This window comes from Scomber japonicus, chromosome 13 (genome assembly GCF_027409825.1).
Source record: "Scomber japonicus isolate fScoJap1 chromosome 13, fScoJap1.pri, whole genome shotgun sequence".
Taxonomy (NCBI): Eukaryota; Metazoa; Chordata; class Actinopteri; order Scombriformes; family Scombridae; genus Scomber; species Scomber japonicus.
Genome location: NC_070590.1, coordinates 16,686,724 through 16,703,607, shown reverse-complemented (window position 1 = coordinate 16,703,607; position 16,884 = coordinate 16,686,724). Strand labels below are relative to the sequence as shown.

Sequence of the window (16,884 nt, the reverse complement as noted above, 5' to 3'; positions counted from 1 at the left end):
CTAACATGTAAATGAGAGCAATGGATTTACCAATTGCTGTCTGTTGAAATACCCTTGAAATAAGTCTGCTTAGAGTGGACACAAAGGAAAAGAAGTGTTGTTATTTTATGTCATACTGTGCACCATTCTTAAATGCATTTCTGCTTTATCCCAGTACAATCTAGACCATTGACCTTATACAGTCCAGACCCAGAAGTGTCTAACAAGCCTATTTTTGGTAGGTCATCATGTTATGAAGAGCGATATGTTTTCTTGAGCATCGGTCCCGGGGCGTGAGATTAAGTCTGAACCTCTATCCTGGATTATCCATGTGGCTTTTGGGACACACTCATAATCGCAAATGACTCCACCTGAAATGAAGGTCGAAGGAAAAATGGGATTTGATTGGGCACTTACACTTCTAGTTTTTTCACACTTTATAGCTAATTACACTACAGAAGATTCCCATTTATGCACTGCACACTTTTACAACTGTTTTAGATATATACTGTAACTATGCACAGGCTTTTAATATTTCCAAAAACAGAGAAATTTAAGAAGATTCTTAAGCCTGATTTATGCTTCTGCGTCGTTGACCTTTCGAGGTTCTGTGTCGACTGTGTGTGTGTGTGTGTGTGTGTGTACTCTATCTGTATCCTTGTTTATCTTCCAGTTACAGTGGCATGTAGCATTGTGCTATGTGCTCTAATAACAGAAAACACATACCTTTTGTTCATTTTTAATAAATAAAGCAACTGCCGGAGGAACTGACGTTTTGACCGGACCAATCACAGCCCTTATGGTCCACGTTGCTGTGACGCGTAGTTATGATATTTTGGAGGTGTACGTCATGCTACGGTGTAGGGGTCTGTGTCGACGCAGAGGGCTACACGTAGCTACACCGTCGGTCCGACGCAGAAGCATAAATCAGGCTTTACATCTGTTATTGAGTGGAGGAATCTAAACTACAATTTGCTTAAGTCTACATACAGGTTTGCATAAACCATCTGCATGCATCACAGTTTATTATCCTTTGAAAATTACAGCTTCAGCTGGATAATGTAAATTTCATCGAGGCTCTTTTGAGAAAATGCAAAACCATTGTACGTTTGACACAAATAAAATGAAAGTTAGATACGGCACTTGCTAACTGGCATGTGAAATAGGAAAGGGAGACAGCTGCTGTCTAGCACCATGTTAGTGTACCTTGCCTACATGCCTGGAGGCTACAAGTACAATTTAAAGTCTGCCTTACTTCCATGGGAATTAAACAATTCAAAGAAAATGTTGACTTACAATATAACAATGAGGGTGGGCTCCACTCTGCAGATCGCTGAAGGCTGCTATCACAGAGGTAACGTAAAGGTGTCCCAGGTGGAATTTCATGTGTTTGTCAAAAGTGTGGACTGCATATTGTTCTACATGTAGACTCACATGGTTGGGATGGGGTTGGAGGACAAGTCATTCAGTCACCTATTGTGCCATTTACAGTCACACATACGCGGACACACAAGTGGTGATGAATATGCCACAACAATCATCTGTGACTGCAGAGGCTAACCTATAATTACACTCTCCATATGTTTACATAAAGAAACACTGAAAATTGAGCCCCGAACATCATTATATATCTCCATGACTTTGCGTGATGAAACAATGTAATTAGCACAGATGTTGGAGGCATATTTGGTAAATTGCTTTCTGTACATAAACATCAATTTGGTGAGGCACTGAAACAACTAAAGAATTTTAGATGTTTAATAAGTTTCTTCACTTCTACTTTCTTAGTTAGAAGTTTGTACTTTTAAATCATGGAGGAAAAAACAGATCTGATCAGTAAAACACTACTTTCCCCTCTTTTTAATGCTTATTCTTGATGCTTGAGTTGACCTTCTGGACTGGTAGGTGGACGCAAGTAAAGGTGAGATTACTTATTAGGCTTAAATGTTAGTGGAATAAACAAAGCAAAAGATAGTGGCATGGATTAGACATACTTTACTAATAGTGGTGGTGACAAAACATTGATATGCCAACTGTACATATTTGTGTTTTCACATGTTTGCCACCTTTTCCATTTGTTTTGATGACATAAATGAGGGAAGCACAAGGCTTGTTATTTCCTGCGAGTTGGACTGATGTATTGGTTTGACCTTTGATGTAGGCCAGCCATGCCATTTACCACCTGCATGATTGAGAGTCCTCCCTGAAAACAGCTAGATGAACACCAAAAAAGCTGCCAAGAAAATGCACTTCCCTTGAAAATGTTGTTTTTGCAGCTATTTGTTCAATAACAGTCTTGTAAATTCAGAAATATTTTGGAGAGTTACCCGTGCAATTGCATGGGAGGAGTAGATGACTCAGTTTCAGAGGCTTTTCCTGTTTGATGTATGAATACATTTCTGGAGGAAATAGTGAGTGAATGCGGCGAAGTTGTGGGGCATAAAGATGAAAAATTTTGAAATATTTGGCAGCGCCTGTCCTAAAAAAAATTGGTATTCAAACCACATATTGACTGAACCACACTGTTACATCATTTAAATCGACAAGCTCTGTATATAATATCCTTTTGACAGCCAGATTTCGCCTCTGTCCCTGGCAGTCAAATATTACTGTATATACATTCAGTATATTTACAAAACTTGTTGGAAGGGGTGTCCTGATGGTTTAGCCTGAGGCAGACATTTGAAATTCTGGCTTAGATGATGTGTCAGAGTAGCTGCAATTACAGAGAATGTAGAAATTCAAATAGAAACTCTGAGATGTGTGTCTATAAGATGTCGACAGGAGTTTTATGTTGTATCTTTTGAACTTACGATTGGGTTTGAACAACTGCACACTAACATGTAATCTCTCTCCGCTGGAATCATTTTCAAGTTTGATAAAGATCAACAATATGTTTTTGTGTAGCTTAGAGGAGTAGCTATCGTCTGCTGAAACTCTGAAACCACAGCTGAAAGCACACTGTCTACAAACAAATACTGTCTACAGAAGCACATCATTAGTGATCAAAAGTGAACAAAACCTGTTTTTTAAAAGAATTTGGTCTCTATATTAGAGTTGCTGCACTACTGTTCATGACAAGGTACAAGGCATTTTTTACGTGCAAAAGTTGTATGCCAACTATCCTGCTCTGTTCCAGATCCCTCTTTATCATGCAGTAAGCACAAAACAGCCTGAACAGCATAATATACAATTTAGCCAGTTGTACACTCTTGGGACAGTGGGGATGTAATAGATAAAGACTACAGAGGACAAACTATTGATTTTCAAGACGGATCAATAGATTACTGCAGCGAGTACATTTGGCTTTCTATGTATATGTTTGAAACACTAAGAGGAAGCAGATTAATGACAATCTGTTAAAACAAATGGAGCTGGAAAGCAGCTTTTTGATACCAAGCTAAAATCGAATCTATCAGCAAGAGCCATCTACTGTGGAACTACATGAGAATCAATCAATCAATCAATCAAACTCTATTTATATAGCACAGGCTAGTGGAGTTCAAAGTGGTTAAACTAGTTTAACTTTCATAAATCCCTAATATTAATTAGCCTATTATACTATAAATTAAATAAATGTGCTCGTAATGATCAGTGATGGTGTAGATTGTCCTTAAATATTAAAATGGGTTTACACAATACACATCAGACACATTCTTCCTGTCAGCATGACTTTCTTTCACTCACTATTATTATCAAATTATCTTCAAATGGACCCCTATGGAGTTTGGAGTGTAATGTCCTTTTCTTACTTATAACACTACTATAAAACAGCACATTTCAAAAATTATTACCACAAAGGCACAATTCTTGCAGTTATTCTAAATGACTCTACAGCAAATGAAGCTTAACTTGCCATGACCACCGCACCAATAAGCTTAATGTTAATCTCTTGCTATTATAAGTATGAAAAGCTTCTAGTAAAAGTCAGGTCTATTATTATGGACACAGAGGGCTCTTTATAGTGGAGACAGCAACTGGTCCAGAGGTTTTTGAAATGCGGTGTTATCAATGTGTCATGTGCAAAGAGCAGGCATTCAATTCTTCAAGTTATACTGTACATACAGTATAGTACATTACAACCAATCCACACGTTAGCATAAAATATGCAAATGTTCTTATTAAAAACTTCATGTTAGTGTTGAAAACAGAGGGGCCGAGACATGTAGACGTGTATCCCATGACATTCAGTCTTTTTTAACTATAAATAGCACTTGAGCTACAAAGTCTCAGCATTTTAATGAAAAACAATAACAAACAGTGAGTAATAGTGTGTCAATCAAACTTTGCAAGCTATTGATGCAAGGACAGTGAAGCCAATCGTTAATACTGCTTTGCATTAACATCATTTTTAATATATTCCTTTTTTTCATGTTTTATCCATTGACTACAACTCATTTTAACTCTGCATCACTGTCAATCATTTTCCAAAGAATATCATGAGCCTTTAGATAGATTTCCTACCCTTGAAGCAATTAATTTCCTTCTTGTATAACTAGAAATACCACCTCCAATTGTAAGCCTCCGCTAACCAGTCAGTCAGTCAAGTTACAGTTTATAGACTCATACAATATTCACAGTGAAGGACTTTAATAAGAGGTATTTTCCTTGTATGTGTTCTCATGTTTGGCCAGTAAAGCTGATTCTGACAGAACACAGAGTTGCAGGTATGACCGAAGACGATTCTTCAAATATGGACGTTGCTGCAAAGAAGCTGCAAAAATGTGGATCATCACACACCTCTTCAACCCCGCAGCACAGATCTATACAATCATCACAGTTTAAAGCTGGGCACCCAAGCTTATTGTCACCAATTCCATAACCAAACAAATGTGAAATAAAGTCACAATCTTACCTTCTGTTCCCGAGTTACGGCGTTAAAAAGTGACCAGAAAACAGTTTTTGCAGAACACTATCATGTCACAGTGAAGCTGATCTTTGACTTTTTGCATATAAAATGTAAATAATTCATAACTGTATCCTAAAAGACATTTGTGCAAAACGTTGTCATAATTAGTGCTTCAGTTCTTGAGTTATGGCCAAAAATGTGTTTTGTGAGGTCACATTTACCTTGACCTTTGAGCACCACATTGTAATCAGTCCTTGAATCCAAGTGGATGTTCGTGTCAAATGTGAAGAAATTCTCTCAATGCTTTCCTAAGATATTGCAATTATGAGAATGTGCTGTTGCTAAGGCAATGGGTGATCAATTACAGTGAACATTATGGGAAAGGTATGTCACTTTGTGCAGTAATATAATGACAGGAGCAGATTATTCCAAATAGTCTACCAATCATTTAAATCAATAATCAAAACCAATTAGATAAACTGAAACATGATTTCATGAAGATAAAATCTTTATTGGACACTTAAAATTTTGAGGATACAATGTTTCCCCTAACACTTATGACAGACTGGCCAATCTGTGCGAGTGGCTCTGAGTGTGCACAGTGTTGTGCAATCTAGAAAGACATTTGTCATGTCTCATTCTTAAAGCCTTTTAAACCAACACAGTGAACCTGACTGAATGTTTTTAAAATAATTCATATTTTACAGTAATTTTCACCGCACCTGAAAAATTGGCAACCAATTACTCACTTTGAGATTTGATCAGTATCATCATTTACCCTGTCGCGACAAGTGACTTTTCTCTCAAACTACAGAGGACATTCCCCACCATCAGACCCATTCACACGTAAAACATTGGCACTTACGGTCACTGCAGAATGGCCCCCCGTAGGTGGTCATGGTGCAGTCACAGGAGAAGCCCTCCCACAGCTGCAGACACACTCCCTGGTGGTGGCAGGATTCCTCTGTGCAGGTGGTGCTGGGACCTGCAGGGTGTTGACACCTGATTTACCGTGCAGATGCTTTCTTTTTATTTTATTATTGCATCTTCACTGCTCTCCGAAGGGAATAAGTAAGTAATGGTGAGACAGTCATTATTGCAAAAATATTGATGTAAAGTGACGCTCACCAAAGCGACATAACGATTTAAACAAGACAAGCAAGACTGCTGTTTAGCTTTTAGCCAACCACTGTATCATACAACTGTAGGCTTCAGAGTAAGGTGAATTCGACTGGTTTGGAATTTGCTATGCACAGTTATACTCTCAAGAGGAGAATTCATATTTTTAAATTCAGTTTGAAGATCATGAATCTCCAAAAATCCCCCCAAAAATTCATACACAGAAACCACCACCATTTGATTCTGGAGACACCATGACCTTTGATCAAGTGTCACCCTCAAGCCAAAGTTGGGCTTTTTTATATACTATTCTGCAAATATAATTTTGATTTGATTATTTGAGATTATTTTGATTTGGGAGAACTGTAAGTTCTACTGTGTGGTTTTCTGTTTGATTAAAACTCAGCAAAAGCAGCTGGACTTCTTGACTGAACAGTGACATTATTACATGTTAGTATAATAATAATAATAATAAAACCCCAGTATGTTCACTGGCCAATCATAATGGAACATTAACAAAGCTGTTTAATACCATAACAAATGTGGTGTAATTAGTTTTCAATGAGCAGTCATTCTGAGTTTCTTTGGCATCATCTCTGCTCTGATCTGATGGAACCACAAGTTTATATGAAGGATTCTCAAGTGTTTCATTCCTTACCTCCACAGTCATGCTCCACCTCTCCCACCTTGTGGAGGGCATCTACCAGCATGTCAGGGAGTCTTCCATTTAAGTCCACAGATGCCAGGCAGCCCTTGTATCCTTCCTTGGATGCTATTAATCGAGGCAGGCTGCTGTACATGCTCTTCCCAACACCACCAATGTACAGCTCTCCTGTAAGATACACAAATTGGTTAAGAGAAACTCTCAGAAGTCATGTTCAAGTACATGCTGGTACATTTACAAAATCAAACTAAACAAAGTGGTATGAAGCGTCCTTCAGACACCATGCAGGACATTTTATGTATATTACAGTTGTGAACCAGCTTTGAATTGAGTAATTTAAAAAATACTCCGGAAAAATGAATCCAAAACCTGACAGGTGGCCCACCATTTTCAGAGCTGGTAATTGTTGCCTGCTTCCCAACCCCAGTTGGTGGCGAATGCTAAACGTGTTTTATGACAGTTGCTTAAACGTTCATAGAGCAACACAACAGTCTGTGGGTATTCTTGTGATGTTAAAAGAGAAATACAAAAAATAGGGGGGAACTTGGTCCCATGAAATAACAAATTGCCACAAAAACAAAACAACTGTACAATCAGAAGAAGTCATACTTTATCATTTTTGAGATGCTGCCTCTCCAGGATACCAAATAGCATGTAATGCCAATTGTAAGTGCCAGGTTTGACTATGAATATAAGATCTGAGTTTTTATGTACATTTTGATTCATGTAGCTGAGAATTGTTATATTATTATTATTATTTTCTGGTATACTTAATTTGATATGTGGATAGTGGGTTGTTGCTTTAAAATATAAGTATATTGAGAGGTAACCCACATTGCTAGAAGAATGAAAACATTAAAAGCAAGTTAGTTGAATTTAAGAATTGTAAAAAGGTTTTGGGCTTTATTAACAACATATGTCATCATGAACGAGATTAATATTTCCAAATTGTTCCCTTTTTGAGAGGAGCTCATTGGGATTTTCTGTGTGGATGGAAATGAAATACATAAATTAATATGGATGTTGATAAACTGCAAGGATTTTGGTTGGACACACAAACACAAACACTGAATGCCCAGTGTTAGTACCTGCAGCAATTATTCACTGATATGTAACTTCTAATAGAATACTTAAACTATATGATTGTTTAAATTACTTACCTTTCAAATCCAGGTTGCGGGCTCCATTGGCGTGTTGGGTGACAGTACGGGAGTCAGTCTTTAGGATGTGCACATTGTTGTTGTCACGGGAGATCATCACGTTGTGCCACTGGTTGTCATTGAGTGGCTTGTCAGAATTTCCCTTCATTAGTGATGGCCCATTTCCCAAGTCAAAAACATAATGAATGTACCTACAAGACAATCCAGATATTTGCTAACATTCAGTCCTACAAGTTCTATAAAAACCATACCATTTACAAACTAGCAATAACACTTTTAGGTGATAATAATAATCACTAGGTTCAAATAATACATTTGAGTAGATTTTCCCAATAGAAAAAATTAAACATATTTTAGGTAACTGCCCATGATAATGGTGAGGCTCTAATAGCATACTGCCATGTTTATGTTGTTCAGAAGACAGACTGACAACAGAATCTTGTTTGAATTTTGAAATTTTGGACGTAAAGCAACACCCATGACAAGCTGTTACACCTCACAGATAAAACTGAGCTGCCTGAAAACTGTGACAGAAGTGTTGGGAGCCATTTTTTTTGTCTGTTGTCTGTGCGAGCTTCTGCTGCAGCTCGAGAGCTGAACAAGGCCTCCTGCTGACTAATTGCTTACTGGGAGAAAGTCTATGTGAGGTTTGGCAGTGGGAAACCACATTTGTTGCTTTGCTTGCTCTGTTTCAACAACCTTTCTCTGCTGTTCAAAATTATATACAATGAATAAAACATTTAGAATGTATTTGTGATGGAGTCAAGTTGCCAAATCTACTCAAGCAGGTCTGAGTGTGAGAATGACACTGGCACAGTGGTACTGGAAGCCATTGTTTTTTCACTCTTACTTCCTCTCTCTGCATCTCTCCCTGTAACAAAATTATTTATGATGAACAAATTATTTTAAAGCCATTTCGTGTCTCTCTTCAGGGCTGCGGGCTAGTGGATTCAAGATAATGTATGAATCATGAGTAGGTCATTTTGAGCCCAAGAAAGAAGAAAAACTGCTAAGTTCCTATTCATATGTCTTAGATTTGAGAAAACGTTGCACTGAAACGCAAGCATACAGGTACTAGATTATATGAATTACATATAAATAATTAAATCCTTAACTTCCTCTATCAAGTAAATATATTAACAATAGAGCTGAAGGAATTAGTGGCTCTATGCAGATTTATTGAATTACTGTATGCAGATTAAAGCTTAGTTGTAAAACCCCAGCACTTACCCTTTGACCAGCTCCACTACGATGAAATCACTACCATCTCCAGAGTTGAAGAGTATCAGGCCGTCAGGACTGGTGGTCTTGAACTGGAAGAAAAGGTGCATGGAGGCATAGGCCTGCAAGGTGGAGAAGGCCAAGTAGCTGGCTTGGGTTAGAAAAGTTACAGGATTGGCCACAATGTGCCTCATGCCAAATCTGGCGTTCAGCTCGCAGAATGAGATGTCTCCATTCTTGCATTGGTCCAGATAGAGCATCCCGTTGAAGGAGAGCGCTTGCAGATGGCCGATGAAGTTGGACGGCATCACAGATATAAAACGCCGTTCAGTCATGATCCCCGTCTCAATGTTGTTGAACTCCAGGCGGGTGTGGGCACCAGTCATGTGGCCTACGGCACAGAAACAAGTAGCTTGAATTGCAAATACCTTTCAATATGTGTATGTTTGTTACCACAGCTGCTTAATCTCTACTGTACCTTCCACAGTCACATTGTCCACAGAAAGCTGTAAATTCTTCCCACGCCGCACCACCTTCACTGCATGCCACTCATTGTCATTCAGCTTCTCGCCTACCAGGAGTATCTCAGGCCCCTTGCCTAAGAAGTGGACAGTGTCAAGTGAAAATCATACCACATCAGCTCAGTGTATACTCTTTCCAGACAAAGCTCTTAACATGAGAAGCACTCTCTACTCAGGGTGCATACAGTCACTCACTTATCACTCATGAATAGCCACCAACATTTACCTGCAACCAATAATTTGCATTCACTCCACACTTATAAAAGGGGAAAAAAGGAAGCAAAAAAAACTACAACAGCACGTCCTATTTGATGACTGACATGTAAAATAATTTCTGTGCTAAAATAGAATGCTTTTTCTTTATATGGAGAGTTGACTGAAGTCTACTGGGGAAGCATCTTTTATCTAGAGACTTGGCTCAAACATACAGCTTCAATATTCTGAATTTCTGCACTATCCTCTGACTTTTCCATTGGTTTCAAAATAGGTCACCGTGCAGAAGCTTGCCACTGCAGCACCGTCATCCCGAATCAGTGCCTATGCAACAGGCTGACACGGCAGTTCAAAGGAGTTCTGACATCGCTTGGGAAACTAATTGGCCATGCCTAAGCTGACTGCGCCTTTAGGGGTTTGTCTGTCTAATTGAGCTCAGGGTGCAGGAGAATTACAGGGGACGTACAGAGGGCAATAAATGGAAAACATCAACTGGTTTCCGAAAACTTCACTGTTTCATCCTCGGGGAAATAAAACTGCGACTGGAGACTTTAGCCAGAGCTGCATGTCACCATCCACCTGCTGAATATTGACTATGCACACCAGACAGATCAATGGCATCAAATCCTGCTCCCTCTATATTTGATGGATTTACTTCGATAATGAAAAACAAACCACTTGCTCGAATCAGGTCCGGCACAAAAATAGAAATATTTACTTCTGTAAATCTCTATCATGAAAACAGAGGAACGGAAGAGATTTGCTGTAATGAAAGAAGTGACAGGAATGCTGGAAAGGAGGGACTATTTATCTTATCTGCGCTTCTCAGAGGGGAGCCTCCCTTCTATCTAATGTCAGCGTCTGAACCCAAAAAATGAAAACAGAAAAACAGAGTGAATATTTTCAGAGCAAAGCAGAGGATGGCATATTTGCTTGTGTTTTATTTGATCTATGTATACTAACAGGCAATACTTTCTGTTGGATACTGGATGATACACACAGATTCAAATTGTTATTTGTGTTACCAAAAATATTGTTTGTTGTGGTAGCCTTTTCATTTGAAAGTGGGGTCATAAAGAATTTTTATTTCTTATTAAATATAAATGTTACACAGAATAAAACTGAAGGGCATAGGCTACTGTGTTTCATATCAGTGCAGTCATCTCTCTCTAACACTGCAGAGGGCAGTAAAATGGTGGAATATAATCACACAGACATCTGACATCTGACTGGGAACCCTTTGAAATGTGGGCTTCTTTCAAAGCACCTTCGCTTTCACAGGCTCAGCTTCCAGAGGCACCGGGGCAAGCTGCACATGTAAAAGGGCCTATTTTGTCCAGTTTGATCCTCAGTTAAAATTTAATTTGATTAATATTCTCAAACAAGGATAACTTCAAAGGCATGGCACGGTTTAACAGGTCAGCATTATGAGCAAGCTGAGACTTTGAACGCAGGATGTGCGTGTTAATCAAAGCATGTTATGGTAATTCTGTAATTTATGTAGAACAAATGCCTCATTTCACAAGTGTACTGTGTACCATTATTCCCCAGATTCCAGTGAATTAATCAAGAGCATTTCAGCAACATTTGTTCTTACAACTATTACCCACCCACAATGGATCCAGTTGTGGACAGTTTCCAAGCAGCTGCAGCAGAGAGACTGCCTCCCTGATTCCTTCAGAAGTAAGCTAGACTCAAAAGATACCTCAACTGAGAGATCTCAATTCATGTTGAGAGCTAATCCTTCAAAACAAGTCAAGACAAAGATATTCATATTCAGTGTGTGCAAACTATAATTCCGCCTGATGATAGTGTTCACTTAAATAACAGCCGTCTAAATGATCTGGAGAGTTATTTCTGCCATTTAAAATTTGGCTCCAGTTTTTGTTATCAATCATACATGCCATTAACAAGCCATCCATCACCACATCTGCAGCATTAGGCTCCTTCAGAGGTCGCTGATGTAACATCCATACAGTATAACTGCTCAGGAAGACGATTCATTTTGCACACAGAAAAGTGCACATGAATACAGCACACATTTATTGTGGCAGTGCATGATGGTACAATGCCATCTGCTGGTAGACAGGGCAATTTATTGGGCAAATATCTGAGGAGATAAAGGCAATAAAGTATTTATTCATTCATCATTTCTAATAAGCCATGATAAATATATTTCCTTTGCAATTATTACCTGCATGTTTTATCTGCTATTGTGCAATGAACCATTTAAAATTGCTCTCATGCTGGTGTGTATACACTGGGTCAATGAACTGGTTTACAGAGACAGTACATGCATACCTCACTTCTGTCCAACCAACCGCAAATGCACAGGCACACAGACACACACACACACTATACTCACCTTGAAAAGAGAAATACAATGTAATCCATTCAGTATAATGGTTTGTTGTGTACCTCATTGCTGTGCATGTCATCAAATTAGCATCAGATCAATAGATTAACATGAGACTAAATTATAGAACAGACTCCTGGTTATTTAACATGCTTAAATGTCAAAATATGTTTGAGAGTAAATAAGCAATTGTTGCAATGGCGTCCCTTGGTGAGTTTAAAACCACATACAATGACTTAAATCTAGGCAGCTCTATAAATCACTGAATATTTAGACACTGAATGACACACTATTTGAGAGAATCCAAGAATTATTCATACATGAGGCATGGAAACAAGCTTTCAGCCAGCACTCGATTATAGTGATAACTTTTATAAGCATTCATAAGCCTCTTCTGTATTGAATGATCTATATCAGGAAGCCGTTCACCTCTCCACTGGCAATAGCTTTTATCTGTTTCTCACACTGCTGTAGTCTGAACCAAAACTTAAATTGCCTGTCTATCACTATCAGATGCAAGCAACAATCTATATCATAAATTCAAACATTGTTGCACTACAGGCTAAAACCACTCCATTTCACAGGAGTATGGAATACCAGAAAATCACCTTTCAATCATGTTATATTTGCTCATTTAAATACACCATAATTGATGAAAATGTATTTGATTGATTGTCTTGTCTCTATTGTCATGTTTGAGTGTTCCTATAAAGTCATTTTGTGATGATTTTAAACATTTTATTCATTTATAGTTAATTAATATTAATCCTGCACATCTGGTCCAGGATGTCTCTTAGAATTAAAATCTCATTAAGATGCAGCAAGCAAAGTTTTAGCTTGTCATGATTCACAAAGCAAGATAACAGGTGTCTGGTGATGTAAGATGACTAGGATAGGTTCAGACACATTTTGTACTCAATTGGGTTTGCCATAAAAAAACTAACAACATATGATTTAATGTATTATTTTAAGGAGAAGACGTTCCACTGCAGACATTTGAGAATTTGCTCCAGTAAATTATAAATCTCATGAGCATGTTTCAACATTTAAGCAGGAGCCTTTTTGATGGCTGACCGTCTCATCTATTGATCAGATATCACAGAAACCTGCAAGTTGATCTCAGCTCTGCCGATGCAGTGTGATTACCCAGCAACTAAATCAATTATTTCTCCAAACAGAGACCAAGCGGTGCTTTTCTCAGCACAGATAATTGCTGATTGTACTTCAGTTGTAACCAATTATCAGTTATGTGAGTAAATTAGTCACAGGCAAATGAATGATAGGCTCATTGGCAGCACAACAACAGACTACTGTATGTCACATCTTGCTACATTTGATTATAACATTATTGCAATAATGAGGAAATGTCTCACTGAAATTGTTAATAAAATGTGGATTGCATGAGTGCGGAGCAAAATGATCCAATTATATTCAACTATACGGCAACTTGCCACAGTGGAGTTTCAGTCTTGTTCTTATCTTTGATTCTTGTGAGCAGGATAACAGCAACAGTAAACAAGGACAATTGTGGAGCAGAATAAATGTAAGAATTATGATATATATATATATTATCATACCACAGTGCATGTTCTCTAAATCATGGTACAGGAAATAATCATAGGAGACACTTACTGAGATTACAGTCTATCCTGATACAATCTGGTGAGAGAGAGAGTGAGATGGTGAGATTAAAAGAAAAAAGGAACAGCATAAAAGAGGAGAATATTTCACATCCTTCAAGGTACATTCTGCAGAAAGTTCAGTGCTTTTCAGAGCCCACCATCCGGGGACAGCCTCAAGAGTCTAAACCGCCCCTTTCCTCCCTATTGTGCACATAACGTTAGAAAAAAGGAATAGTGAGTGAAAATACCTCAGTGTGTGTCTGGCACTGCTGGAAGTACAGCAGTCCAGATCAAAGTTGGGATCAATAAGAGTTTTATTTGCCATAAAAGTAGAGGTGCACAAATATTATTTTTAGCATTGGTATCAGCTCTGATTCAGCTGCTTACAGTTGGTGTTGAAAAATTAATTTGACTGTTTCGCAACTGATTTTCACTCAGATGCTGTCTTTGATAATACAGCAAACATGTATACCTGTGAGGAAAATGTATGATGCAGATAACAAAAACCCAAAATGGAACCTGTGCTAAATTTGTGTGGAGATTATGATCAAGATTTTAACATGTCAAGCTGAATAAAACATGGTTATCACTCAAAGGAGCAAGATGAATTTACCGCAAAGATAGATAAAAAGCAGAGGCAGCTGACACTACACCATACTATCAAAATGATATTTTTGTTTTGTTAAAATGTTGTAAGATAGCCTACATGCATTGATAAGCTATGTAGACATTAATGTGATCCATTAATTTCAATAAAATACTATTAAAAAAGCATGACTATGCAATTTAATAAGTTTGATTGGTTCTGAAAATTTGATAGGCTTATGTACTGATGCACCTCTACTTAAAGGCCCAGACTCAAACTGCTGTTAGTTGAAGTATTCAGTCTCCTGCTTGTTTTGCAGGCCTGATGGTAATTCATCTTCCAAGTCAAATACAGAGGAAAAAGGCGATTTGCACAACCTGCAGCCACAATGAACCTTACACTGTAAAAAAAACCCCCAACATTTTCTCATGTCTAGAACAGCTAATATAATCTAAATCCTTCTACAATATTCAAAAAATTTCAGCACAGTGGAATCACCCACTCATCATTTGCATGTTTTGAATAACGGAACCAATTCATCCACGAGTGCATGAATATATTGGTGTAAGTCATGTGGCTGAGGAGTGCTCTCAAGCTGTCAACCATCACAGAGCAGTGGATACAGACAGCCAGAGACCACTGATTTTCCGCACTAGGTTTGTGAGGCTGTGTGTGTGTGTGTGTGTGTGTGTGTGCGTATCCATCACTGGCACCCTGTGTTCAGTGAAGCGACTCTAAACTGGACAGGCCAGTAAATGCGAGGGGAGGGAACTACAATGGTCACATCTACGGCGTGAGCAGTTTAAGTGGTAATATCTCAGAGTAATGATAGATCTGGTCTCTGACTGCCTTCTCCTTGAACTGCAGACAAGCCATTGAAGGGCTGAAAGAGCCGAGACGGTCAGATGGGACCTGACCACTGGATGAACTGAGAGAGAGAGAGAGAGAGAGAGAGAGAGAGAGAGAGAGAGAGAGAGAGAGAGAGAGAGAGAGAGAGAGAGAGAGAGAGAGAGAGAGAGAGAGAGAGAGAGAGAGAGATAGAAATAGAGAGCAAAAGAGAGTGGGATAGAGATAGAGAGAGGTCAGAATAATCATACACACCTACAGTTGCTTAAAAAGGAACTAACCCCTTTGAGTTTTTCAGTACCTTGTTGTATTTGTGGAATTACCTCTTTAAACTTCCTACCGTTAAAAAAATTATTTGGGATTTTAGACACACTAGTCACTTACTGTAATTATTAATATTCAGTCATGTTATGTTGTATTTTTTTTACTTAAATCCATGGGAACATGCAATTGTTCCCTTTTAAGAGTCTAATAATACCGATATCATTAGTTTTTCTAATCCAAAGCAAAATTTTAAAGGCAGCCCGTGCTCAAAGTGTGCTGCTGGTGGATCCTGGTGGTTTAGTGATTAAGACATGCAACAAATAAATGCAATTTCTCCTTTGTTGCATGCCATACCAGTCTTCACTTTGTATAAATGTACATTTCCACCATGAAATACAGACAAAGTACACCTCCTCAGAGAAAATGCCTTATTTGAGGAATTGTGGTTAATTTTGGATTTCATTTAATGCCAGATGTCTTAAGTACCATCTATGGATTTAACACTTTCATTCTGAAATAAACTCCAAATGATTTCTCTTTCTTTAAAATAAAACTGATATAAGAAATGAAACCATAGCTTTATACAAAAGTTCATTTTTTAATTGACTGTAGTATCTTTTGAAGTTGAACATTTTCTATAATGTTGAATGGAATTTTAAATGCCATTTAAATTAAACTAAATAAAAGAGGTATTTCCAGTAGGTTTTGAATTGTTTTACATTTCCTGTTAGAAGCAAAGCAAGTGTAGTAAGCATAAATGACCAAATACTAACCAAGCATACTGTAATAATGTACTGTAATTGACTCATTTACAGTAAACTAGAACTAAATAAACTGAATAAGACTGACACAGCCACGTCAGCTCTCTGGAAAAACAAACAAACAAACAAACAAAAATGAAACCAGAATCAAGGAATGTGCTTATTCTTTTTAAGCAACTATAGTTATTATGTATGAAGATGGGTATGGAAGAGTCTGAGATGAAACTAATATCATGTGAAGTCTGGCTGAGTGACACGTCCTAAAAGGTCAAGTGCTTTATTATCTGCTCGCATTTGTCGCAGCAGCATTACCCAGGTTCACAGTGAGTTTCACTCTGCCTCCGTCAAGCTCCAGACGCAGGGTGTCCGCTGACTGTTGAGAGGTGGTGGCAATCAGCAGCCCAAAGGCCCTCTGGGACATGAAGCGCAGGGACACATCCTCAGCCTCTGTGTGAAGCGTCCTTGGCAGCACCACCTTCAGATACATACTGCCGTCATAACCCACCATGGTGGCATCTGTGGTTTTTAGAAGAGGAAGTGTCAGCAGTCATTGGACCCCTCAGGGAATCACAATACTAAATTAAAAAAAAAAGAAGCAAAGTGGTGTTTATGGAGTGAAACCTGCATTCTATTGCATTAAAGCTTATCGCAGGTGCTGCATGACATAATTTTAGATTGCAGTTTTCATCAGCTGCACCAGATGGCAGAAAAAGCCTGGAGCAT

The 16,884-nt window shown here is 38.3% G+C and overlaps 1 protein-coding gene across 1 annotated transcript in view; it reads right to left on the bottom strand.

The window, feature by feature from the left end:
• nrxn2a (neurexin 2a) overlaps window positions 1-16,884 on the bottom strand; it is a 97,438-nt gene that overhangs the window by 49,780 nt on the left and 30,774 nt on the right. The window contains exons 8-14 of the mRNA XM_053331014.1: window positions 16,474-16,677; window positions 13,715-13,741; window positions 9,471-9,590; window positions 9,002-9,383; window positions 7,772-7,962; window positions 6,606-6,779; window positions 5,694-5,813 (exon numbers count right to left, since the gene is read on the bottom strand). Of these exons, the coding sequence (XP_053186989.1) occupies window positions 5,694-5,813; window positions 6,606-6,779; window positions 7,772-7,962; window positions 9,002-9,383; window positions 9,471-9,590; window positions 13,715-13,741; window positions 16,474-16,677 (1,218 nt within the window). The remainder of the gene's footprint in view (window positions 1-5,693; window positions 5,814-6,605; window positions 6,780-7,771; window positions 7,963-9,001; window positions 9,384-9,470; window positions 9,591-13,714; window positions 13,742-16,473; window positions 16,678-16,884) is intronic.